A 25,504-nucleotide genomic window follows, 5' to 3' on the forward strand; every position below is an offset into this window, starting at 1 on the left:
CGCCCTCTGCTGTCCCTTTGGAGAAAGACAACACTGTCAGTGAATAAACCACAACAGTGTCTATATATCTATTTACCTATCTATCTCTCTTCCGATCGATCTACCTACCTATCTACCTATCCATCTACCCATTTATCTATCTAGTTATCTATCTATCTTCCTACTTATCTACCTATCTATCTATTTACCTTGCTATCTACCTATCTATCTACCTACATTACTATCTCCCCATCTATCTACCTACCTATCTATCTACCGACCTATCTATCTATCTATCTATCATTCTATCTATCTATCTATCTATCTATCTATCTATCTATCTATCTATCTATCTATTGATCTATCGATCTACCTACCTACTTATCTACCTACCTAACTGCCGATCTATCTACCTGTCTATCTATCAACCTATTTATATATCTACCCACCTATCTATCTACCTAGCTTTCTACCTAACTATTTATCTACCTACATATCAACCTACCTACCTATCTATCCACTTATCGATCTATCTATCTATCTATCTATCTATCTATCTATCTATCTATCGATCTTTCTATCTATCTATCTATCTATCTATCCACTTATCTATCTATCTATCTATCTATCTATCTATCTATCTATCTATCTATCTATCTATCTATCTATCTATCTACCTAACTACCTATCTATCTATCTATCTATCTATCTATCTATCTATCTATCTATCTATCTATCTATCTATCTATCTATCTACCGACACGTCTATCTGTCTACCTGTCTATCTGTCCGTCCATCCATCTATCTATCTATCTATCTATCTATCTATCTATCTATCGATCGATCTATCTATCTATCTATCTATCTATCTATCTATTTATCTATCTATCTATCTACCTATCTATCTACCTATCCATCTATCTATCTATCTATCTATCTATCTATCTATCTATCTATCTATCTATCTATCTATCTATCTACCTATCTATCTATCTATCTATCTATCTATCTATCTATCTATCTATCTATCTATCTCCCTATCTATCTATCTATCTCTCTTTCTATCTATCTATCTATCTATCTATCTATCTATCTATCTATCTATCTATCTATCTATCTATCTCTCTATCTATCTATCTCTCTTTCTTTCTATCTATCTATCTATCTATCTATCTATCTATCTATCTATCTATCTATCTATCTATCTATCTCTCTATCTCCCGACACGTCTATCTGTCTACCTGTCTATCTGTCCGTCCATCCATCTATCTATCTATCTATCTATCTATCTATCTATCTATCTATCTATCTATCTACCTATCTATCTACCTATCCATCTATCTATCTATCTAAATATCTATCTATCTATCTATCTATCTATCTATCTATCTATCTATCTATCTATCTATCTATCTACCTATCCATCTATCTATCTATCTATCTATCTATCTATCTATCTAACTATCTATCTATCTATCTACCGACACGTCTATCTGTCTACCTGTCTTTCTGTCCATCCATCCATCTATCTATCTATCTATCTATCTATCTATCTATCTATCTATCTATCTATCTATCTATCTATCTATCTATCTATCTACCGACACGTCTATCTGTCTACCTGTCTATCTGTCCGTCCATCTATCTATCTATCTATCTATCTATCTCTATCTATCTATCTATCTATCTATCTATCTATCTATCTATCTATCTATCTATCTATCTATCTATCTATTTATCTATCAATCTATCTATCTATTTATCTATCAATCTATGTACCTAATCTGCACTTCACACATTAAACCCTTTCAGAATCTCTCTAAGAACACTAAAGGTTTATCCTTCAGTCTTCTCTTTTCTGGTTCAGACTTCTTTGATCGCGATAACTTCTCAGTATCGGTATCATTCCTCGAAATTCTATCTCGCAATTTTCCACTGTCTCTAAATCTAATCTCTTTCTATTTAAATCCGCCCTGTCTTCTTGTAAAAAACATGTTCCCAATGACAAAAACACCCAGCAGGACGCAGCACCGCCTGTGTTTATCTGAAACAGGTGTTTCCTGTTGCCTTTGGGGTTTTTGTTGAACTGCTCCATCTCTCTGAGTCACTGAGAGGACTCCAGGCACAGAAATACACGGCCGAGTGATTCTCCCGCAGGCTGGAGGACTCAAGGTTGAACTGGGAGCTAGTCAGTCTACCGGCGGTGAAACCGTCCACCGTCCCCTCTGGATCCACATAGTTAGCAGTACTGGAGTAAAACATCAACAGCGGCTCCTTGCCCGGGTATTGTCTGTACCAGTACATTCTAGCACTACTGGTGCCCTCCACTGTGCACCTCAGTTCCACTGCCTCTCCACGCAATCTGGAGACAGCGGTGGGAGTCTGGTGGATAGTCTGTGAATTCACATCTGGGAGAGAGATGGAGAGAAGAGCAGATCAGTAAACAGGAAACTTCTGGGAATGAAAGGGAGACAGGGAGAGGAGAGGAAAGTTATTAAAGATAGTTTTTGTATTTCACACTCACTTACAATGAAACAGAATTATCAGTCCAAGTAACCGATACATCTTTCACTACAACTTGTTCTCTTAATAGACACAGGAGTGATAGCAGGAGGTTAGAGTCTTGTGAGGGTCCAAATCCACTCTTTACAAATCATTGGGAGGAACATGAAGAGCATGAGGAAGTGATACAATGTTGGAGACGCCCATTTCCCCAGGTCAACAAACCAGAATTGAATTGGTTGCCAATCTCCTTCTCTCTCTCTCTCTCTCTCAGTTTGCCTTCTGCTCTCTTGCTCTCTGTCTCTGTCTCTCACTCTCTACTCATGTGTCTGGGGTTGTGTCTCCCACTCTCTTCCTCTCTCCGACTCTCTCTCTCTCTCTCTCTCTATCTCGGTCTATCTTTGCTCACATTCTCTCTCTGACTCTCCCTCTCTCCTCATGTATCCAAAGTTATGTCTCCCAGTCTCTCATTCTCTCTGACTCTCTCTCTCTCTTAATCTTGCTATCTCTTTAGTTCTTTCCCTGTCTCTGTCTCTCTCTAGATCTATTTCCTTGTCTGTCGCAGGCTCTTTATCTCAGTCTTTCTTTCTCTCCGTCTCTCTCTCTCTCTGACTCTCTCTCTCTGTCTCTCATTATGTGTCTCTTGCTGTCGCGCTGTCTTTGCCTCGATCTCTGTCTCTCTCTCTGTCTCAGTCTCTTTAACACTGTTTGTCGTTTTTCCTCTCTCTCACTAGCTCTCTCTCTCACACACACACTCACTCTCTTTAACACTGTCTGTCGTTTTTCCTCTCTATCACTAGCTCTCTCTCTCTCACACACACACACTCACTCTCTTTAACTCTGTCTGTCGTTTTCCCTCTCTCTCACTGGACCACGCTCTCTCTTTCACACACATACACTCTCTTTCTCTCTCGAATGAAGTCGGTGTCCTTGTCCTGTTGATGTATATCAAGCTGGATCTACATGATCTCCTGCTCTCTTAGTTTTCTCACTAAATCCTTCTCAAAGCCATTGCCCGGTCTATGGTCCTGGATCCCCCTCTGCTGTCCCTGTGGAGAAGGAAAACACAATGTCAGTGCATAAAAACCCAGATTATTGTCATTGATTCCTGACAGTTAAATTCTGAGATCTCGTGACATCCTTATTAATCGTTCATTGCACCCTCGGCAGTACCTGTAAATCTAGTGTGTCACGACAATCAAAGCTCAACTCTTCTCATTGTAATAAACACTTTCACTCTGCATAAGGGAACAAGTGGTCGAGGCACCGAGCAATTTTATTCTCCACAGGTGTTTCCTGCTGCCTTTGGTGTTTTTGTTGAACTGCTCCATCTCTCTGAGTCACTGTGATCTCTCCAGGCACAGAAATACACGGCCGAGTGATTCTGCCGCAGGCTGGAGGTCTCCAGTTTGAAGTCGTATTTATTTAGTCTTTGGGAGTAGATAGAGAGAAACTATTTCCGCTGGTTTGGGAATCTAGAACGAACGGCAAAGAATATAAATTCGAGCCAGACCTTTCAGGAGTGAAATAAGGAGTCACTTTTACACACAATGGGTGGAGAGGTTTGAACTCTCTTCTGCTAACGGAAATTGATGCTGAATCAATTGTTAATTTGAAATCGGAAATGGACAGGTTTTTGTGATCCAAAATATATTAAGGGATATGGGTCAAAGGCGGGAATATGGAGTTAGATCACAGATCAGCCATCGTCTCATTGAATGGTTGTACAGAATTGAGGGGTTGAATGGCCTCTTCCTGTTCCTGCCTTTCTCTCAGCAGTTTCTGCTGGCAGTGAATTCTGTATTTTGGGTAAAGAATTCTCCTCAACTCCCTATCGGATTTCAGTTTTTCTCAGCTTTTATTCTCTGTTTTATTCCTATCCTCTTCGTCCCCTAGTCTTTGTACAATCAGCTAATGGGAACAGTTTTTCTTTGTCTACTTTATCTAAACCTCTCTTCATTTTGTACACTTCTGTCAAATCTCCCCTCAATTTTCTTTGCTCCAAGGAGAACAACCCCAGCTTCACCAAACTAACCATGTCGCTAAAATCTCTCATCCCTGGAATCATTCCAGTAAATCTCCTTTACACCCTCTCAAGGACCCGACATCCTTCCTAAAGTGTAGTGCCCAGAACTGGACTCAATACTCAAGTTGGGGCCTAATCAGAATCTCATATATGTTGAGCATAACCACCCTGCTTTTGTACTTTATACCTCTATTCATGAATCCCAAGATCCCATAAGCTTCGTGAACCTCTCTCTCAATATGTCCTGCCACCTTCAAAGATCTATGCACATTAACCCCCGGTCCCTCTGTCCTTGAACACTCTTTAGGCCTATGTCATTAAGTCAGTATTTCCTCTCTGTCTCCCTTCTGCCAAAATGTATCACCTGATAGCAATGTAGTTCACTGCTCACTGCTTCTGAAATGGGCTAGCAAGTCATTCAGTTAAGGGCAATTCGGCATAGGTAATGAATGCTGGCCTTGTCAGTGATGTGCGCATCCCTGAATGTGCTTCTTTATATAAAATTCCTACTTCTCCATTTTTCTTTCACTGTTTTCTGACTTTGCTTCCCCTCTTTACTTCCTTCAGATCATCTGTTTCAGTATATCACAAGTGTTGCTCAAACCAGTCACTATGAACGAGCAGACTTGGGGAAATCCAATTGTCTATTTTGTGTGGAATCGTTATGATTTGAATCTGTTTCAGAGTTAGTGGAATTGACTATTAGGTCGATTGGTCAAGTCACTGCTGCATTGCTCACTCAGTCTTCACAGAAGCAAGTGGGACTCAGGCTGCGGTGGAGCTCCATCCCCACCTCGTGGCTGTAATGTGTAACTACAGGCACCCGAGATTTACAAAGTGCAAATGATAAAATAGGCATTATGAAGACATGCTTTGAAATTGCTCCGTCTTCCCATTTTTTATCCATTGCGTCAGTTGGTGACGCTAGTGACATCGAATTAGATAGAATTTGCAGCACAGATTCAGGCTATTCGGCCCGATGGGTCCATGTTCCAGACTAGGCTGGAGCAGATGGCAGTGTAGTTGGCATATCACTGTGCTAGTAAAGCAGAGGCTGGGGTGAATCTCCAGGTGACATGCGTTCGAATCCCACCAGGTCAGATGGTGGAATTTAAATTCAATTAATGAATAAATACAATTATTTCATTGGAAAATCTGCAATTGAATGCTAGTCTCAGTTGAGGCTCCCTGACACCCAGCTGGCTCACTCATGTCTTTTAGGGAAGGGAATCCGCCGTATCTACCTGGTCTGGCCTGCATGTGACTCCAGACCCACAGAACACAAGAAATAGGAGCAAGTGTAGACCATATATCCCATCGAGCCTGCTCCATCATTCAATACAATCATGGCTGATCTTGGGTTTCAATTCCACTTTCCTGCTTGCTCCCCATATCCTTTGATTTCCTGAGGGATCAAAAATCCCATCCTTAAATGTATTCAATGAAGGACCATCCACAACACTCTGGGGTAGAGAATTCCAAATATTCACAACCCTTTGAGTGAAGTCATTTCTCCTCATCTCAGTCCGGAATGATTGATCCCTTATCCTGAGATTTCTCACTGCCTCATTTCTTGAAAAGCCGTGTAACATTTGTCAGCTTTCAATCCAATGGGACCATTCCTGAATCTAAGGAATTCTGGAAAATCATAGCCAGCGCCTCCACTCTCTCTGCAGCTATCTCTTTTGGAACTCGAGGATGTAATCCATCTGGTCCAGGGGACTTGTCAGATTTTAATCCCTCGAGTTTCTCCAAGAATTTTTCTCAATTGATATGAATATCCTTAATTTCCTCACTCTTTGTAGCCCCCAGATTGCTGCCTATTTCTGGTCTGGAACTTGTGTCTTCTACTGTGAAGACAGGCACAAAATATTAGTTCAATACCCCTGCCATTTCCCCATTCCTCATGATGATTTTTCCTGTCTTTACCTCTAAGGAACCAACGCCAGCTTCAGCTACTCTCTTGCTTTTTATGTAAAAGCTCCCACCATCTGTATTTATATTGCTGGTTAGCTTATTCTCACATTTTATTCCCACATCTGATGAAAGAACATAAACAATGTCTTCATCCAGCCCTATCAGTATGACGTGCTATTTCCTGCTCCCCAATTTTTTCATCCAGCATCCATTTACATATATCTGGTTATACACATCATTTTTTTCTGTGTGCTACCGAATTCCACATTCTCACTACTCTGTGTAAATTCATTTCTTGGAGTTATTAGTGAGTATGATGTATTCCTGGCATTTCCTACAAGTGCAGGCATCATCGCACCTCTACCCTATCATATTCCTTCATAATCTTGAACACCTCTATCAGGTCACCCCTCAGCCTTCTCTTGACTGGGGAAAAGAATCCCAGACTTTTCAATCTTTCCTGATAGTTATAACCTTTGTGCTCTGGTATCATTCTTGTAAATCATTTTTGCACTTCTGCTCATTACCTCTCTGTGTAATATGGAGACCAGCACTGTGCACAGCACTGCAGATTTGGTCCACCCAAGGTCGATGAAGACCAGAACTGTACACAGGGCTCCAGAAGCGCTCTAAGTAAGGTATTTGGAAGTCTGAACTGTCCTCAGCACTTAAGGCGTCGTCTACACAAGGCATATCGAGCTGAGAATTGTGCACAGTATGCACAATTGTCCAGGTGTGGTCTATCTGAGGTTCGGGTTGAATTGTATTTCAAAGGGCCATTATTCAGGTGCGGGCACAGACAGTGTGTGTTGTCTGTCTGGAGGTTGTGGGGAGTTAGAACATGGGCGTTCTGCCACTCGAACGGGCACTGAACAGGTGCAGATCCGCATCCGATCAGCCAGGGCTGCTCTTCACCGAATGCTGGGTGAAATGCACCCGTTTGAAGGGAGACGTGTGAGGGTTTTTGTCAAGGCGGCCAATGACTCTGAACCGCTGTGTCCCATCAGCAGCTGCACAGAAATACACCGCCTCGTCCGTGGCGTTCACACTCTCGATCGTCAGAGTGGATTTCTTATTGTCCAGAGTGCTGGTAATAACAAACCCGCTCTTAAAGCCATCTTCATACTGAGCTTCACTGCCTAGGTAAACAGAGCCCATTGAGAGGAATCCTCTGCTGGGGGACTGACGATACCAGTACATGTAGTCGCGAATCTTTCCTTTCTGCAGACAGTTCATTTCCACGGGTCCTGGTTGTTTAACAGCCAGTGACTGAGGCCATTGATGTATCACATCACCCCGGCAAACACCTAGAAAGAGAAATTAGAGGGAATGAACTGGTATCGATGGAGTTACTATTGCGACGACGGACGTCGGTGTTGCACCGAATTAACGACGGAAATTCAGTCTGTGTCCTAATTTCCTGCAAGCACCTGGATCTTTACAACTGTAAAATAGAATTGTGGAATCGACAAGTTTGCAAGTGGGTGCAATCATTAAAGTGTTAACATCATATTAATAACACTTGTCTTCCCAAACTCGGGGACAGATTAATGAGTTCACTGTCTGATATGAAATAATCGATTACTGATTTAACAAGTCACCGCCGCTCAGTTATATTGAGATCATTAATCATCCCTTTCAATTATCAAATGTAGAAGAGTGATTGGGACAGAATTTTCACCTACTCAGCGCCAGAATGGAAATAGCAAAGAGGATGAAACTGAAAGGCATGTTTGCTGTGGATCTGAGAGACTTTCTGCAGGTTACTCTGGGTTTTAAGGGAGGGAGAGAGATGAGGTGTTGGCAGAGCGGATCGTCATAAGAGGAAGTTATCTCAAGGCAATGATCCCCGCCCCTACCTTGAAGTTGTCCCCCATTCTTTTGCTTGCTTCTTTATGCCACCGTTTCCCTCTTTATTCTCTCCCCTTGCCTCCCCCCTCGTCACTTTCTGCTCCGCTGTAAATATCCTCATTCCTATCTCTTTGTGAGCTTGCTTTCACACCGAAGCCAGGTGATCTCTGAAGGTATCGAGGTGTTGGAGAAGGGGATTTGTCCCAATCCTTTCCCTCAGACAGCATAACGGCTCCCCACACTCCTCCTTCCACCCTTTCAGCTCTGCCCTTTAAACCCCCTTTTCACCCCTCTTCTCATGCACTTGTTAATTTATAGAGGCAGCAGTGAAGAGAGAGGCGAGACAATCATTGACATGGCATTATTGATAACTCAAAATGAGTTGAACTCTTCTACATTTACAGAGAGTAGGTCGACTAATCGATGTGAATGGTATGTCATTTATTTAACGTCATGAAGTAAAGAATAGAGGCAGGGAGGTTAGTGGATGATAGATCGATAGACAGGTTGCAGACAGGTGGATGCGTGAAATGTATGTACAGATGCAGACAGACAGTTGTGTGTTTAGATAGACAGATTGATAAAGAAACATGCAAGGAGACAGACAGACTCATAGGCAGACAGAGAGACAGATCACTCTGCCACAGTTAATTCCTGTCTCCTTTGGGGTTTTTGTTGAACTGCTGTATTTCTCTGAGTCACTGTGTAAACTCCAGGCACAGTAATACACGGCTGAGTGATTCTCCCACAGGCCGGAGGACTCCAGGTAAAAGTGAGTGCTGTCAGGTCTCCTGGCGGTGAAACCGTCCACCTCACCGGAGGGGGTGACCATGTCGATGTAGTCAGAATAGAAAAGGTCCTGAGGCTCACTGTCAGGGTGCCATCGGTACCAGTAGAAATACGAGTTAGCTGCTGCTTCAGTGCAAATGCACTCGATGCTGACTGGAGATCCTGGGGAATGGGATATAGAAGGGGGAATCTGTTGGATCAGCACGGCTCCTACATCTGTAAAACACAAAGTGAGAAGAGAGGTGTTAAGAATGATACACCATGAAGGGGCAAAGGAATGGAGAGGTGGGAGTATGTGTGAGAGAGAGACAGAGAGAGAGAGATTCGTGTTATAAAGACAGAAAAATAGAGAGGGAGAAAGAGTGAGTGAGAGAAAATGAGACATGCAGAAAGAGAGAGAGAGAGCATGACAGAAAGTTAAAAGTAAAACCAAGGGTAATCGATAGGACAAAGAAAGGTAAAGAGTGAGAGAAAGAGAGAGAGAGAGAGAAGAAAGCAGACAAGGACAGAGAGAGTGAGAAACGGACAAAAGGAGAGTCAGACTAGAAAAAGAAAGAAAAAAGAGGATGGGGAGAGAGAAAGTGTGACAAAGAGAGGAAGAAAAAGAGAGAGATAGACCGAATGATATATAAACCGATGCAGAGAGAATCTACACAGCCAAACGGTGTTAATAAACCTCGAAGGGGGTTAAACCCCAAAGGGGACATTCGGGGAAGGATCAGTGAGGATCACTGACATCTCCCAGTTCAGTTCCACCTTACCCCTTAACACCAGCAACACAACCCAGAGGTGAGACACAGTCATCTCTGGAGGGAGACAGATCCATGTGTTCATTGTGTGAAATCACTGAGCTGTTTTATTGCGGAATCTCTCAATGTTCTGAGTGGGATTTACTGTCCCCTCCTCCCCACTGTTAAATGGTCGTATGGGAGGAGCAAATCTCTTTGTACTTGTTCATTGTCTCCCACAAGGGGACTGAACTTATCTGGGGCGGGGTTAAACCAGGACCTGAGTAATCGGCCGGGCTGTGTCCTCCCATTGATGGCAGGGTCTGGAGTTACTTTAACACTGCTGCAACTCAGAGGATCCCTCTGAGATAGCAGTGATGTGAGGGGAGGAAAGGGGAGTTACACTGTTTGTCTGTCATCCTGATCTAACCAGTGAATGGGAGATTTTACTCTGCACCTTATTGCTCGGTGATGGGTTTGCCTCTGTACCTAATCAATGCGTGATAGGCTTAATGCTGTATCGAATCGGTATGTGATGGGATTGACTTTGTGGAAACTTCCTCTGTAAATCTACCCTATCAATCAGTTCCACCATCTTATAGTATTCTCAGTGTGTCTCTCTGCTTCCCCCTGTCACATTAGCCCAGTCTGAGCCCAGCCTGTTGTGAGGGTTTTTGTTTTAGGAAATTTAGGAAATTGGGTCTTTGACCGAATTTCCTACGAGAACCTGGATCTATAAAACTGTGAAATAAACTAATGGAATCTACATGCTTGCAAGTGGGTGGAATTATTAAAGTGTTAACATCATATTAGTAACACTTGGGCACCCAAACTAGGGAACAGGTTAAAGACTTCACTATCTTCTATCAAATGATTGATTGCTGATTTCACAGTTTTATTGAGATCATGAATCAGTTGATCAAATGTAGAAGTGTGATTGGGACACAATTTTAACCTACTCAGCGCCAGAAGGAAAATAGCAAAGGTGGTGAAGTTGAAAGGGATGTTTGGTGCAGATCTGAGACACTTTCAGTTGGTTACTCTGGTTTAAGGGTGAGAGGCAGTTGTAGTTCCCCTAGTGCAGAACGTCATTGAGATGTTCCCCGCCCCTACTTTTTAAGTTGTCCCCCATTCTTTTGTTTGCTTCCTTCCGCCCCTTTCCACTTGTTTCTTCTCTCCATTCCCCCCCCACCCCCTTGCACCCCACTTTCTACTCTGCTGCAAATATCTTCACAAGCCTTTGTGAGCTTGCTTTCATGCCGAGGCGAGGGGAATTCTGAAGGTAGCGAGGTGTTGGAGAGGGTAGGTGAAAAAAACAAGGGGCGGTGCAACGATAGCTGCTTTGGGTGACTCCAGAGGTTATGGTGCAGAACAGGCGATTATTCACATCCTTTTGCAAATTAAAATCAGTAGTGGAGGAAAAGAAGGTGGATAGTTCGATGGCCTCGGAGGCGGCTCATATAACATCACTGTAAAGTGGAACTCGAACTGCGTTTAGCCTTTAAAGTGAAAAGATTGCAGAAGCAGAGGAATTGACTCATTGATCAGCGGCGCCAAAGCCTGTGGTGGCGCGAAATATAGTGGAGCCACTGCGCCGACCAGTGGCAGCATGGCGCAACTGCAACAAGCTGTGTTTGTTACTTTCCCAGTGAAACCCATGCTGTGGGCTTCTTCAAGTCACTTCCCGAAATTCATCCTCCTTCTCAGTGTTTCATCCTCTCCTGCAGAGGATTATTACCCGCAGAATTAACGATACAAATTCAGTCTTTGTCCTAATTTCCTTCCAGTATCTGTACAGATGTAAAGCAGAATAGTGAAATCTACATGAGTAGAAGTGGGTGTAGATATTATATGGTTAACAGTATATTCTTCACAATTTTGTTGCCAAAAAAGGTTGAACAGATTAATGAGTTCACTATCTTATATTCAATAATTGATTGCTGATTTCACAAGTCACCGCCGCACAGTCTTGTTGAGCTCATTAAGCAGTTGATCAAATGTAAAACAGTAATTGTGCCAGAATTTAAACATACTCAGCGACAGAAGGAAAATAGTAAACGTCGATGAAATTGAATGGCATGTTTGCGGCGGATCTAAGACACTTTCTGCTGGTTGCTCTGGATTTAAGGGAGCGAAGCTGAGGGAGGAATCATTAATGGGATTAGCATCCATGAAAGTTGATAAATCACCAGGGCAGGATGAAATGAATCCTAGGCTGCAAAAAGAAGCAAGAGAAGATATAGCAGAGGATCTGACCATCTTTTTGCAGTCCTCACTGATTACAGGTGTGGTGCCGGAGGATTGGAGAATTGTTAACGTTGTGTCTCCGTCTAAAAAGGGAGAGAAGGATAGACTGACTAATTACAGGCCAGTCAGTCTGACCTCAGTAGTGAGCAAATTATTGCAATCTATTCTGGGAGACAGGATAAACTGTCACTTAGAAAGGCACAGATTAATCCAGGATAGTCAGCATAGATTTGATAAGGGATGAACTTGTTTGATCAATTCGATCGAATTTTTTGAAGAAGTAACAAGGAAGATAGATGAGGGTAGTGCAGTTGACGTGGTCTACCTGGATTTTAGCAAGGCTTTTGAAAAGGCTGCACATGGCAGACTGGTTAAAAAAAACAAAATCCCATGGGATCCAGGGAAATGCAGCAAGGTGGATACAAAATTGGCTCAGTGGCAGGAAACAAAGGGTAATTGTTGATGGTTGTTTTAGCGACTGGAGGGCTGTTTGCAGTGGCGTTGCACAGGGCTCAGTATTGGGTTCCCTGCTTTTTGTGGTATTTATTAACGATTTGGATGTAAATGTAGGGGGGCATAATCCAAATGTATGTAGACAACACAAGGATTAGCCGTGTGGTAGATCGCATGGAGGATTGGTGTAGGCTGCAGGAAGATATTGATGGTCTTGTCAGATGGGCAGAAGAGTGGCAAATGGAATCCAACTTGGAGAGGTGTGAGGTGATGCATTTGGGGTGGTCAAACAAGGCAAAGGAATACACGATTAATGGGAAAATACTGAGAAGTGCAGAGGAAGTGAGGGACCTTGGAGTGAATGTCTACAGATCACTGAAGGTAGCAGGACAGGTCGATAAGGTGGTTAAGAAGGCATATGGAATCCGTTCCTTTATTAGCTGAGGTACAGAATACAAGAGCAGGGAGGTTATGCTGGAACTGTATCACTCATTGGTTGGGCCACAACTTGAGTACTGTGTGCAGTTCTGGTCACCTCATTGCAGAAAGAATGTAATTGCACTAGAGAGGGTACAGAGGGGATTTACGAGGATGTTGCCAGAACTGGAAAATGGAGCTATGCGGAAAGATTGGATAGGCTGGGGTTGTTCTCCTTGGAACAGAGAAAGCTGAGGGGAGGTCTGTTTGAAATGTGCAAAATATTGAAGGGGCCTGGATAGAGTGGAGGTGAAGGGTCTATTCATCTTGGCAGAGAGATCAGTGACGAGGGGGAAGAGATATAATGTGATTGGTAGAAGAATTAGAGGGGAGATAAGGAAAGCCTTAGAGGGTAGTGGGTGTCAGGTACTCAAAGCCTGAAAGGGTAGTTGAGGCAGACACTCTCAACTCATTCAAAGGAGTCTGGATATGCACCTCAAGTGCCGTAATCTGCAGGGCTATGGACCAAATGCTGGAAGGTGTGATATGAATAGGTGGATTGTTTTTCGGCCGCCACCGACACGATGGGCCAAGTGGCCTCTTGCTGTTCCTTAAACTTTCTATGATTCTATTGGAGTGATAGAGTGTGTGTGAAAGTGCCAAGGAATGAGCGAGAGACATAGTGCGAGACAGAATCAGAGAGGATGATATGGTGAAAAACAGATAGAGTAAAAGAGAGGCAGTGATAGAGATAGATGGAGAAAGGGAGAAAAAGATCTCTGTCTGTTTATCTATATAGCTATCTATCTATCTCTGTAGCTATCTGTCTATCTTTATCTCTATCTATCCAGCTGCATGGCTGTGTGTCTGTCTGTCTATCTGTGTCAATTTGTCTTTCTATCTGTATGAATCCATCTGTCTGTCTTCATATCTACCTATCTTTTGTCTGTCTGTCTTCATATCGACCTATCTGCATATCTGTCTGTCTAACAATCTATTTGACTATTTGTCCATCTATCTGTCTACCAATCTGTCTGTCTATCTATCAATCTGTCTACACATCTGTATTTCTATCTATCTATCTGCCTGACTGTCTGTCTGTCTATCTATCTATCTATCTATCTATCTATCTATCTATCTATCTATCTATCTATCTATCTATCTATCTAATGTCTGCCTGTCTGCCTTCCTAGCTATCTATCTGCCTGTCTATGCTGCCTATGGCATGGTACTGTACACCAGTTGGCTTCCGTGTTTTAAGTACACTGCTATCTGAAATTACCTAGCAAATCCTTCAGTTATCTACAAGGCAACACACACCTTCTCCAGGGCAATGAGTGATGTTGAATAACTACTGGCCTTCTCAGAGGGACCCAGCTCCCCAGAATGAATTTTAAAAAATCAAAGCAAGAGAAGAAGTTGCAGAGGATCTGACTATCATTTTCCAGTTCTTAATTGGCTGTTAACTGTTTTGGGGCGTCTTGAAGTCCTGGAAGACCTGATATAATTGTTTTTTCTTATTCGTTCATGGGACGTGAATTTCTTTCGCAAGACCAGCAATTGTTTGCCCTTGAGAAGGTGGTGATGAGCTGCTTTCTTGAAACACTGCAGTCCATGTAGGGTAGGTACACCCACAGTGCTGTTAGGAAGGGAGTTCCATGATTTTTACCCAGTGACAGTGAAGAAACGGCGATATAGTTCCAAGTCAGGATGGTGTGTTGCTTGGAGGGGAACTTGCAGGTGGTGGTGTTCCCATGAGTCTACTGCCCTTGTCCATCTGGTGGTAGAGTTGGTGGGCTTGGAAGGTGCTGTCTAAGGACACTCGATGCGTTGCTGTAGTGCATCTTGGAGATGGAACACACTGCTGCCACTGTGGTGAAGGGAGTGAGTGTTGAAGGTGCTAGATGGGGTACTGAACAACCGGGCTGCTTTGTCCTGGATGGTGTTGAGCTTCCTGAGTGTTGTTGGAGCTGCATCCATCCAGGCAGGTGGACAGTATTCCATCACACTCCTACCTTGTGCCTTGTAGATGATTGATACTCTATCCATCACTTCACAATGGCGATGTAAACTATCTGTCTTATTTAGATCATTAATTAAACTTCTAATTAATCAAGTATAGGAAGTGACTGTGACTCAGTTTTAACATACTCAGTGCCAGAAATTAAACAGTGTAGACGAGGACTTTGAAATTTTGCAGGGGATCTGAGGCACATCTCTTTCTTTCCTTCTCTCTCTTCCTCATACCTTCTGTCATTCCCTGTCATTCAGCCCTTGATGAAGGTTCTGGAATCCGGGAATCACCAGCTTGGAAAACGGCCGGTGAGGCAGGGAGAGACATTAACCATTGTCACTGCTCCTGTATGTCAGTCAGTTGTTTTGTTCACCCTGTTGGTTTTTGTACTGGCACTAAGGCAGTCTGCAGCGCTGTGCTCACTGGCTGCACAGTAATACACCGCCGCATCCGCAGCCTTAACCTTGAGGACCCTCAGGCTGCATCGTTTGTCCTCGGGCCTTAAAATCTTCACCTCCTCTTCAAATTTTCCTTCGTACGTGGGTGAGCTTCCAGTGTAAGAATAGCCCATTAGGGTGAGCTCCTGCCCGGCATACTGCCGATACCACATCATAATGCTCTTACTACTGTCATTCTGGTAACAGTTTAATTCTGCTGGTTCGCCTCCCTTCACTGCCACCAGAGTTGGCCACTGGTGTATCACCTCTGCTAAAGTTTTGCCTTGAGAAATAAGGAGAATAGTTAAAAAAGTTTGGAACATATTGTGACATATGATAACCAACTATAACTATCCAAACAGATAAGTAGATAATACTAGATAACTATATAGGCAGACAATAAATAGTTAAATGATATATTTGTAGATATATAGATAATAAACAGATAGATATCGTGACTGAAAAATAATGGAGCAAGTGATATGAGAGAGAAAAATTAACCCAGAATGAGGGCAAACTTATCGGTTAAAGATAGCTGTAGTAGCGTCACGAATATATAAGTAACTTTCATTCAGTCAACAATTTCATTAAGTAAATATTATTTACAGTGAAAGTAAAGTATGTAGTTTAAGAAATGACAGAAAATCGACTGCAATGATGTTTTATCAATCTAGTTTGATAGAAGTTAGTAGTGAATGAAAACACAGCATGTATTTTAGCAGAGGTATCTTTATGAACAATGAATACCTACATGGAAGAAGAGAACAGACGATTAGGAAGAGTTTGACTAACTGCATCCTGCAGACTGGGGGCTGAATCTGTTCATGAATCAATATCAGGCGGCTGAAGATAAAGCAGAGAGCGGAAATGACAGCACTGGAAACAGGGTTTCCTTCTGACCCCTCACTTCTGGTATGACAGAATAATAACACCCCCTGGTCGGAAGGAGCTTGAATAAGGAAATGCTTCCCGTTTGTATCTGGCTCTCGTTGCTTGTGTCTGATTGGTGTTGTATAGGGTAGCTCTTTCGAACAGCTGGGCCAGGCTCGATGGGCTGAATGGCCTCGGCTCTGCTGTATGATTTTATAAATATATAAGACACATCAAGTTGCTTCTTTGTATTAGGCAGATAAAGATTTATTTCCCCTGGGCTAAACGACAATTCAAGGGTTATGTTTTACATTGGGGTGAAATCTTAGATACTTTGAAAAGCGACAATGTCATGAAGAAGTGGGTTAACTGTTTTAAACAGATGCTCAAACCGCCGTCAGGAGACAGGTGTTCCAGTGAGAGACCTATCTGGGGAGGTGTCTCACTTTTGCATTGCATGAATCATTGGGGACATGTACAACAGGGAGCTATGTGTAACTCTTGTCATAAACCACCGACAGCTCATTCAACAGGACCATGAACCCACTTACCCCACCTCGGAATCTGTTTTTTACAGGTAGAGGCTGCCTTAACGAGAAGGATCTGAGCACATTGCTGCAGCATTTTTAATAATTCATAATGTATTGTTGTACTCTGTGTCGAAGGAGAGCAAGAAGATGAAACTGTGAGAGACAGAGATGACAAATATATATATATGATCGAGATAAATAGATAGATAAATGGTGCAAATAACCATAAATGGACAGCTAGATCGATAAATAGATAGATACAGATGGATAGATAGATAGATAGATAGATAGATACAGATGGATTGATAGATACAGATAGATAGATAGAGACAGAGAGACAGACAGACAGACAGGCAAACACAAAGATAGATAGACACAGATAGATTTATAGATAGATTGATAGACACATAGATAGATAGAAAGATAGATAGACATAGATAGATACAGATCGATAGACAGATAGACAGATAGATAGATGCAGAGACGCACAAAGAGACACAGAAACTCGCAGATAGTCCGAGAGACAGAAAGACACTGAGATAGACAGACAGGTTTATCTCCCACAAGTGCTTTCCTCCTCCTTTAGAGTTTTTGCTGAACTCCGGCGCCTTTCTGAGTCACTGTGCTGACTCCAGGCACAGTAATACACGGCTGATTGATTCGCCCACAGGCTGGAGGACTCCAGGTGAAAATGGGTGTTGTCGGGTCTCCTGGCGGTGAAACCGTCCACCTCACCGGAGGGAATGACCGTTCCGGCAGAGGTGGAATAGAAAAGGTTCTCGGGCTTATGGTCCAGATACCACCAGTACCGGTAGAATGCGGAGCCAGCTACTGCTTCTGTGTAAATACACTGGATATTGACTGGACAGCCTGGGGAATGGGATATGGAAGCGGGAGACTGTTGGTTCAGCACGGCCCCTACATCTGTAAAACAGAGAGAGAGAGAGAGAGAGAGAGAAAGATAGAGATACCCCCAGGGACAAGATTTAAATTGGACATCGGCCACGATGAGGGGACAGGCACAATGGGCCGAACGATCTCCTGTGTGCCCGAAATGTCCCGTGTTTCATTGTAAAAAGGGAGAGGTGGGAGAGGGAGAGATGCACAGAGAGAGAGAGAGAGACTCAGAGAAAGACATAGAATGATATAGAGTGAGAAAAAAGGAGAGAAGCAGAGACAGAGAGAGAGAGTAAGAGAGAGAGGGAAGCACACAGACAGAGGGAGAAAAACAGCAACAATCTATACATGGACAACAGACGTGAAGGAGCTCAGAGGACAGGGAGAGAGAGAAAGAGAGACAGAGAGAAAGGGAGAGTGGGAGGGACAGACATAGAGGTACATATATCGTTAGACAGAGAGAAAGAGATATGTAAATAAATATTGATAGATAGAGATTCTATATAGATAGGTAATGAAATAGGCAGATATACAGATAATTGGATAACATAGATAGACAGATAGATACAGTGATGCATCGAGAGACAGATAAATGGACGGAGAGATAGATAGATATGAAGATAGATATGCAGATTCATAGATAGATAGATCCAGAGAAAGGGAGATACAGAGAGATAGATGGTGCAATAGACATTCTGATAAATCCAGAGGTGTAATGAACAACAATACTGTCATGTATGGGGTAAATATCACTCTAACACGTGCTTTTATAGTTTAGCTGCCAGTCTTAAAAATAAAGTACTGTTGTTCTGAAGGATTCACTATCACACCATTTGTACAAAATGAATACATTTTATTTACCTTCCAAGCACTAATCTGCGCACGGGATACAGATGTCCACTCCCCTTTGTGTGAAGAAGTACTTCCTGACTTCACTCCTGAATAGCCTGGCTCGAATTTTGGGTTTAGACCACCTTGTTCTACCCCCGTGCCCCGCCCCCAACAAGAGGAAGCAGTTTATCTCCATCTCGCCGATCAACCCATTCAATCATTTTAAACACCTCAGTCAAATCACCATTTAATCTTCTCTACCCGAGGGAATAAAGAACAAGCAATGTAAACATGTTGGGTGCTGCATTTCCTTCACACTTGATTAACTGATCAAAGATATTTTCAGATTCTCCGACCACAGGGAATCGATCATAGAATCAGAGACTGGTTACAGTACAGAAGGAGGCCATTCATCCCATCGAGTCCATGCCAGCTCTCTGCAAGATCAACCCAGCTAGTGCAACTCCTCCTATCTCTCCTGTCAATTCAATTTGTCGCCATAACCACCTGCAAATTCCTCTGCGCTGTTTCCTTCGCATACTCATGTGGAAGGACTTTGTCAGCACAACACAGCAACAGAATCGCATTGTACAGAGAGACACAGAGACAGGAAAGGCACCGTCAGGATGTGTGGTTATCAGAGTGCAGCTGTAAATGTTTCAACATGTTCACGGATGCAGCAAGAAAAAAAAACAGCCTGTTCTGTGGGTTTGCCCTGCACACATTTGTATTTTTCCACTCCTAGGCCTGAGGCAAAACAGTAGGTTAAAGGGTAAGGTAGCAAAGTGTTATGTTCCTGGGCTATTAATGTAAAGGCCTGGGCTAATAACCTGGAGATGTGAATTCAAATCCCAGCATGCTGGATTATTTCAATTCCCTTCATTAGATAAAGCTGGAATTGATGAAAAGCTGCTCTCAGTCATGGTGAACATTAACCTACAGTATTGGACAAAAAACTCATCGTCACTGAGATAAAGAAACCTGCCATCCTTATCCGGTCTGGCCTAAGAGGTGACTCCAGTCCCACAACAATATGGTTGATTCTTAAAAGGCCCTCTGCATTGGCCGGGCAAGACAGTCGGTCGTACAAAAGCTGTGACGGGAACAGACAGCAATGGGGGTTGGCTCATCGCCATCTTCTCAAGGACGGTGAGGTGGTGGGCACTGAATTCTGCATAACAGTGTCACAACCACATCCTGTGAATGAAAGCAGATAGAGAGATTGAGAAATATAATTGAATAGAGGCCTCAACACGGGTGTGTGTACACTGCATGGCCTGTCCTCACCCCCAGACACATCATCTGGTCTGTTTCAATCTTTCCCCTCACTGCTCTGTAGCTAACCCCAGCCTCCTCCATGCAAGCGATACATGCACAGTTACTTGGCTGAGCTCCCATCCAGCAACCCTCATTAACACTCCCGAGCAACCCTCCATCCTAAACTCCCACAAAATGCTCATGTGCCGGCTGTGTTATTTCCACCTACTTCACCAATCCCTTTCAACACCCCTAAATGTTGGTGTTGTTCTCCTGCTGAAGATGTTGTTGAATTTGTTGGTGTCTTCTTCCGACTGAAGTTGTTGGTGAACTTCTTGGTGCCTTCTTCTGACTGAAGTTGTTGTTGAATTAGTTGGTGCCTTCTTCTGACTGAAGTTGTTGTTGAATTTGTTGGTGCTTTCTTCCGACTGAAGTTGTTGTTGGATTTTTGGTGTTTTTCTCTCCTGCTGAAGTTATTGTTGGATTTGTTGGGTTTTGTTTTACTGCAGCTGAAGTTGTTGTTGTATTTGTTGGTGTTTTTCTCCTGCTGAAGTTATTGTTGAATTTGTTGGTGTTTTTCTACTGCTGAAGTTGTTGTTGAATTGTGGGGCTTTTTAACTGTTGCTGAAGTTGTTGTTGTATTCGTTGATGTTTTTTCCTGCTGATGTTGTTGTTGAATCTGTTGGTGTTCTTTACTGCCTGCTGACTTTGTTGTTGAATTTTTTGGTGTTTTTCTCCTGCTGAAGTTGTTGTTGTATTCATTGATTTTTTTTTTTCCCTGCTGTAGTTGTTGTTGAATTTGTTGGTGTTCTTTAATCCCTGCTGACTTTGTTGTTGAATGTTTTGGTGTTTTTCTCCTGCTGAAGTTGTTGTTGTATATGTTGAATTTTTTTTCCCGCTAATGTTGTTGAATTTGTGTGTTTTTCTCCTGCTGAAGTTGTTGTTGTAATCGTTGATTTTTTTTTTCCTGCTGAAGTTGTTGAATTTGTTGGTGCTTTTCACCTGTTGAAGTTGTTGTTGAATTTGTTGGTATTTTTCTTGAATTTGTTGCTGTTTTACTCCTGTGATGCAGTGTTAGAGGGGGCCAATTTGCTACCAATAATATTGTCCTCCTCGGCACAGATGCCACCGGATGTAAGGAACTATGCATAATGATCCAACAACAAAGCATGTGCTTAGACTACACAGGTCAATGTGTTGAACAAATGAGAAACATTTCATTGGCTAGTATTGGGTTTTGTTTTGGTGACATCCTGGGACTGTGCAGAGGACAACCTCTGATGTCCAGAAGGGCAGAACTGCACAGTCAGAGGGGGCAATCCTCAGCAATGATTATCCTCCAATCAAAATTGCTCCGACAATAACCACAGATGATCTGGACATTATTGCCTGTTTGATGGATCTTGCTTTGTAGAAACTGGCTGCCACTGTTCCTATCTTGCAACAGTGGCTGCACTTTGAAGAAGTACTAGCAACGAATATGGGATTAGTAAAGCACTCGGGTTCTTGGGCTTTATAAATGGAAGCATGGAGCACAAGCGCTGGGAAGCTATGATGAACATTTCCAAAGCTCTGGTTAGGCTGTAACTGGAAGTTTGCGTTCAGTTCTGGTCACCACACTTCAGGAAGGATGTGAGTGTCCATGACAGGGTGCAGAGGAGATTTTACCAGAATGGTTCCAGGGATGTTACATGGTTATTTTGGAGAATCTGGGGTTGTTTACCTTGGTGCAAAGGCAATTGAGAGGAGATCTGATAGAGGAAACAAGATTGTGACAGTGTTAGTTGAGGTAGACAGAGTAAACCTGTTCCCATTAGTGGATGGTGCAAGGACTATTGGTCAAAGATTGATGATTCTGGACAATAGATACTGGGGTATTTGAGGAAGAACCTCTATACACAGTGAGTGGTAACAACAGGGAATTGACTGCCTACCAGGGTGTTGGAAGTGGAGACAATGAATGATTTCAAAAGGAAATTGAATGGATACCTGAAGGAGATAATCTTGCTGGGCCGCAGGGATAGAGAGGGGGAATGGGCTTGACAGGATTGCATGGACTCGATGGGCCGAATGGCCTCCTTCTGTACCATACTGGCTGTATGACTTTCTGGCTAACTGACTGTAAAGTGTTTTCAGATGACATGGTGTTGCAAAGGTCACCAATAGGGATACACAGGGGCTCGATGGTTTGCTGAGCTTTCCAGACGATGCTTCTCACAGGTGGGTGTTTTAGGGGCAGGTTGGGAGAGTGAGGATGTTTTTGTCTCACTCTGCCGCAGGGTTGTATCGCTGTGCCCATACTCGCTGCACAGTAGTAGGTCGCAGTGTCTGTCGGCTGGGGGTCGACCAGCTGCAGGGAGAATCGGTTGCTTGCAGAGTCTTGTTGCACAGTGAACCGCTTCTCAAAGCCTGGCCCACAGCTGCCGTGCTCATTGCACATCCACTTTACTGCCTTCCCCTCCTGCCTGTACCAGTGCATGGTGTAGCTGCCCATGCTGGCTCCCTCCAAGCTGCAGCCGAGGGCGAGGGGCTTCCCCGGTCGAATAGAAGCCGCAGCTGGAGTCTGGATCACAGTGGGTGCAGACTGAACCCCTGGAACACATTCCATAAAAGAAAGTAATTCAGAATCATGGAAGGAAAATGGTAGCATAAATCATAAAATCTAACAGAATAGAAAGAGGCCGTTCTGCCCATCGTATCTGCTGTTTGAAAGAGCTATCGAGTTAGTCGCACTTGCCCCTGCTCCTACCCCATTGCCCTCCCAATTTCCCTGCTCCAAGCCCTGATCCAATAGCCATTTGGGAGATTACTATTGAATCTACTTCCACCTGCTGAAGGGATAGTACTTACACCAAATCCAATGTCCAAGCAATAAGATGACCAAGATTGAGATGTTTTTAGCTGAGAGTGCCATCGCCCTTCTCAGAAGCAGAGAGGCAGCCCTTACTGAGCAACAAGCCAGCGCCTGGTAAATGGAAATGCCACCACTTGTGATGAAGAGAGTGGAATGATTGGCCGCCCATCCTGTACCTCGACCACGCCTGTCAGCAGAGTGAACAAATGAGGAGCACTTCCGTCGGCAACATTGCTGTTATTTATGCAGATTGCTGCAAGCCCCTTAGCCCGACTTTCCCTCTTCCCTTCCCAACATTCCCACCTTTCCTTCGATGGAATATTGCCTTATTTTTTGATTGGCTGTCCATGCGAAAGTTAGGTAGGAAAACAAATTGTGAGGAGGGTACAAAGAGTCTGCAGAGGGTTATAGATAGGTTAAGTGAGTTGGGCAAAAAATTGGCAGATGGAGTATACTGTGGGCAAATGTGAGCTTGCCCAATTTGGCAGGAAGAATGGGAATTCAGAATATTATTTAAATAGAGAGACACTGCAGGACTCCACAGTACAGAGGGATCTGGGTGTCCTGGTACGTGAATCACAAAAAGTCAGCATGTAGTTACAGCGCGTGATTAGGAAGGCAAATGAAATGTTGTTGTTTATTGCAAGGGGAATCGAATTCAAAAGTAGGGAAGTGTTGCTACAGCTGTACAGGGCCTTAGTTAGAATTAGAATTAGAATATTACAGCGCAGTACAGGCCCTTCGGCCCTCGATGTTGCGCCGATCATCTGACCTACACTATTCCATTTACATCCATATGTCTATCCAATGACCACTTAAATGCCCTTAAAGTTGGCGAGTCTGGAGTAATGTGGACTGTTTTGGTCTGAATAATTGTCTTATGAGGAAATGTTGAGCAGTTTGAGCCGATACCCACTGGAGTTTAGAAGAATGAGAGGTGATCTTATCGAAACATGTCATATTTTAAGGGGGATTGACAGCGTGGAAACCGAGAGGATGTTTCCCCCTGGTGGGCGAATCTAGAACTAGGCAGCATAATTTCAAAATAAGTGATTGGCAGATGGAGTATAATGTGGGGAAAATTGAGGTTGTTCACTTTGGTTGCAAGAATATAACTTTTTACAAGGCGTGAATCTTCTCGATGTTGCTGTTCAGAGAAAATTGGGTGTCCCCCTACATGAAACACAGTAACTTCACATGCAGGTGCAGCAAGAAATTAGCAAGGCAAATGGCCTGTTGGCCTTTATTGCAAGTGGGATTGGAGTACAGGAATAAGGAAGTCTTGTTACAATTGGCCAGTGCTTTGGTAAGATCACATCTGCCTTACTGTACGCAGTTTTGGTCTCCACATCCGAGGAAGGCTACACTTGCCTTGGTGGCAGTACAGCGAAGGGTCACTCCATTGTTTCCTGGGATGAAAGGTTTGTCCTAATATGAGAGGGCCTGTAGTCTATGGAGTTTAGAAGAATGAAAGGTGATCTCAGTGAAACATACAAGATTCTGAAGGTGCTTGACTGGGTAGACACTGAGAAGTTGTTTCCCCTGGCTGGGGAATCTAGTATAGCCTAAGGATGAGGGGCCAAGCATTTGGGACTGAGATAAGGAGAGGTTTCTTCACTCAAAGGGTGGTAAATCTTTGGAATTCCCTACCCCCGGGGGTGGTGGATGCTCCATTATTGAATATATTTAAGGCTGGGATAGACAGATATGTGGTGACTGATGGACTGAAGGGATATGGGGAGCGGGTGGAAAAGTGGAGTTGAGTTAGAGGATCAGTCATGATGGAATTGAATGACAGAGTAGGATCGACGGGCCGAATGGTCTACTCCTGCTCCGATTTCTCATGTTATTCTGAAATCTAGTCATTTGATTCATGATGATTCCATTAACACAATCTAAAAGCCCGTTAACTTTAACTGCAGGCTCTTTACATCAGTGTTCACCCTTCAATGATCAGACCAGAATAATTCTCTGCTGGCCTCATTCAGTATCTTCCCTGCAAGTGATACTTGGATTCATTTTTGGCCCCATCAACGTACATAACACAACATTTGCCTAAATTTAATGCCAGTTGCCATTGTGTGGCCTTATCCCCTGCCACAGGGAAATCACTTTGGATTCCACAGGACCCCTCTACTGTCTTAACCCGTGCAAAGATTTTAGTGACATCTGCAAACATTCTTTTATTATTTCATTGGATGTGGGAGTCACTGGCCAGGCCAGCAATTATTGCCCATCCCTAATCGCCCTTGAGAAGGTGGTGGTGAGCTGCCTTCTTGAACCACTGCAGTCCATGTAAGGTGGGCACACCCACAGTGCTGTTAGGAAGGGAGTTCCAGGATTTTGACCCAGCGACAGTGAAGGAACGGCCGATACAGTTCCAAGTCAGGATGGTGTGTGGCTTGGAGGGGAACTTGCAGGTGGTGGTGTTGGCATGCGTTTGCTGCACTTGTCCTTCTAGATTGAGGTCGCGGGTTTGGAAGGTGCTGTCGAAGGAGCCTTGGTGCGTTACTGCAGTGCATTGTGTAGCTGGTACACACTGCTGCCACTGTGCGTCTGTGGCGGAGGGAGTGAATATTTAAGGTGGTGTTTGCTTAGTTAGATTCCCCCAGCTGCTGTGGTGGGATTTGAACTCTTGTGCTCTGGATCATTCGGCCGAAGCCTCAGGATTACTAGTCCCAGTAACATAACAGCAATGCTACCGTACCCCCAGAGACTGGGGTAAGGTGTATTACACAATTCCCAAGTTTTTGCCGTGTTTCCTTGCATTCTAGGTACACTGTGTGTATCCTTGTGAGCCCCACAGTAGTAAGTGCTGTTGTCTTGGACTCGGGAGCTTTTCCAGGACAGAGTGAAAGTGTTGGCCTGAGTCTTGTGCTGGGTTTCAATCCTTTTCCTGTAGTTC

At 43.5% G+C, this 25,504-nt stretch overlaps 2 gene segments (V, D, J or C); both read right to left on the minus strand.

Annotated features, from left to right (window-relative positions):
- Nucleotides 1-7,318: 7,318 nt before the first annotated feature.
- Nucleotides 7,319-8,157, minus strand: LOC137359838 (immunoglobulin heavy variable 3-53-like). The segment is given in 2 exon segments: nucleotides 7,319-7,731; nucleotides 8,110-8,157. Coding segments are annotated over 2 exon segments (459 nt in total).
- Nucleotides 8,158-8,717: 560 nt separating this feature from the next.
- LOC137359827 (T cell receptor beta variable 20-1-like) lies at nucleotides 8,718-21,650 on the minus strand. The segment is given in 4 exon segments: nucleotides 8,718-9,280; nucleotides 14,230-15,643; nucleotides 16,112-16,433; nucleotides 18,519-21,650. Coding segments are annotated over 2 exon segments (414 nt in total).
- Nucleotides 21,651-25,504: the final 3,854 nt, after the last annotated feature.

This window comes from Heterodontus francisci, unplaced genomic scaffold (genome assembly GCF_036365525.1).
Source record: "Heterodontus francisci isolate sHetFra1 unplaced genomic scaffold, sHetFra1.hap1 HAP1_SCAFFOLD_419, whole genome shotgun sequence".
NCBI lineage: Eukaryota > Metazoa > Chordata > Chondrichthyes > Heterodontiformes > Heterodontidae > Heterodontus > Heterodontus francisci.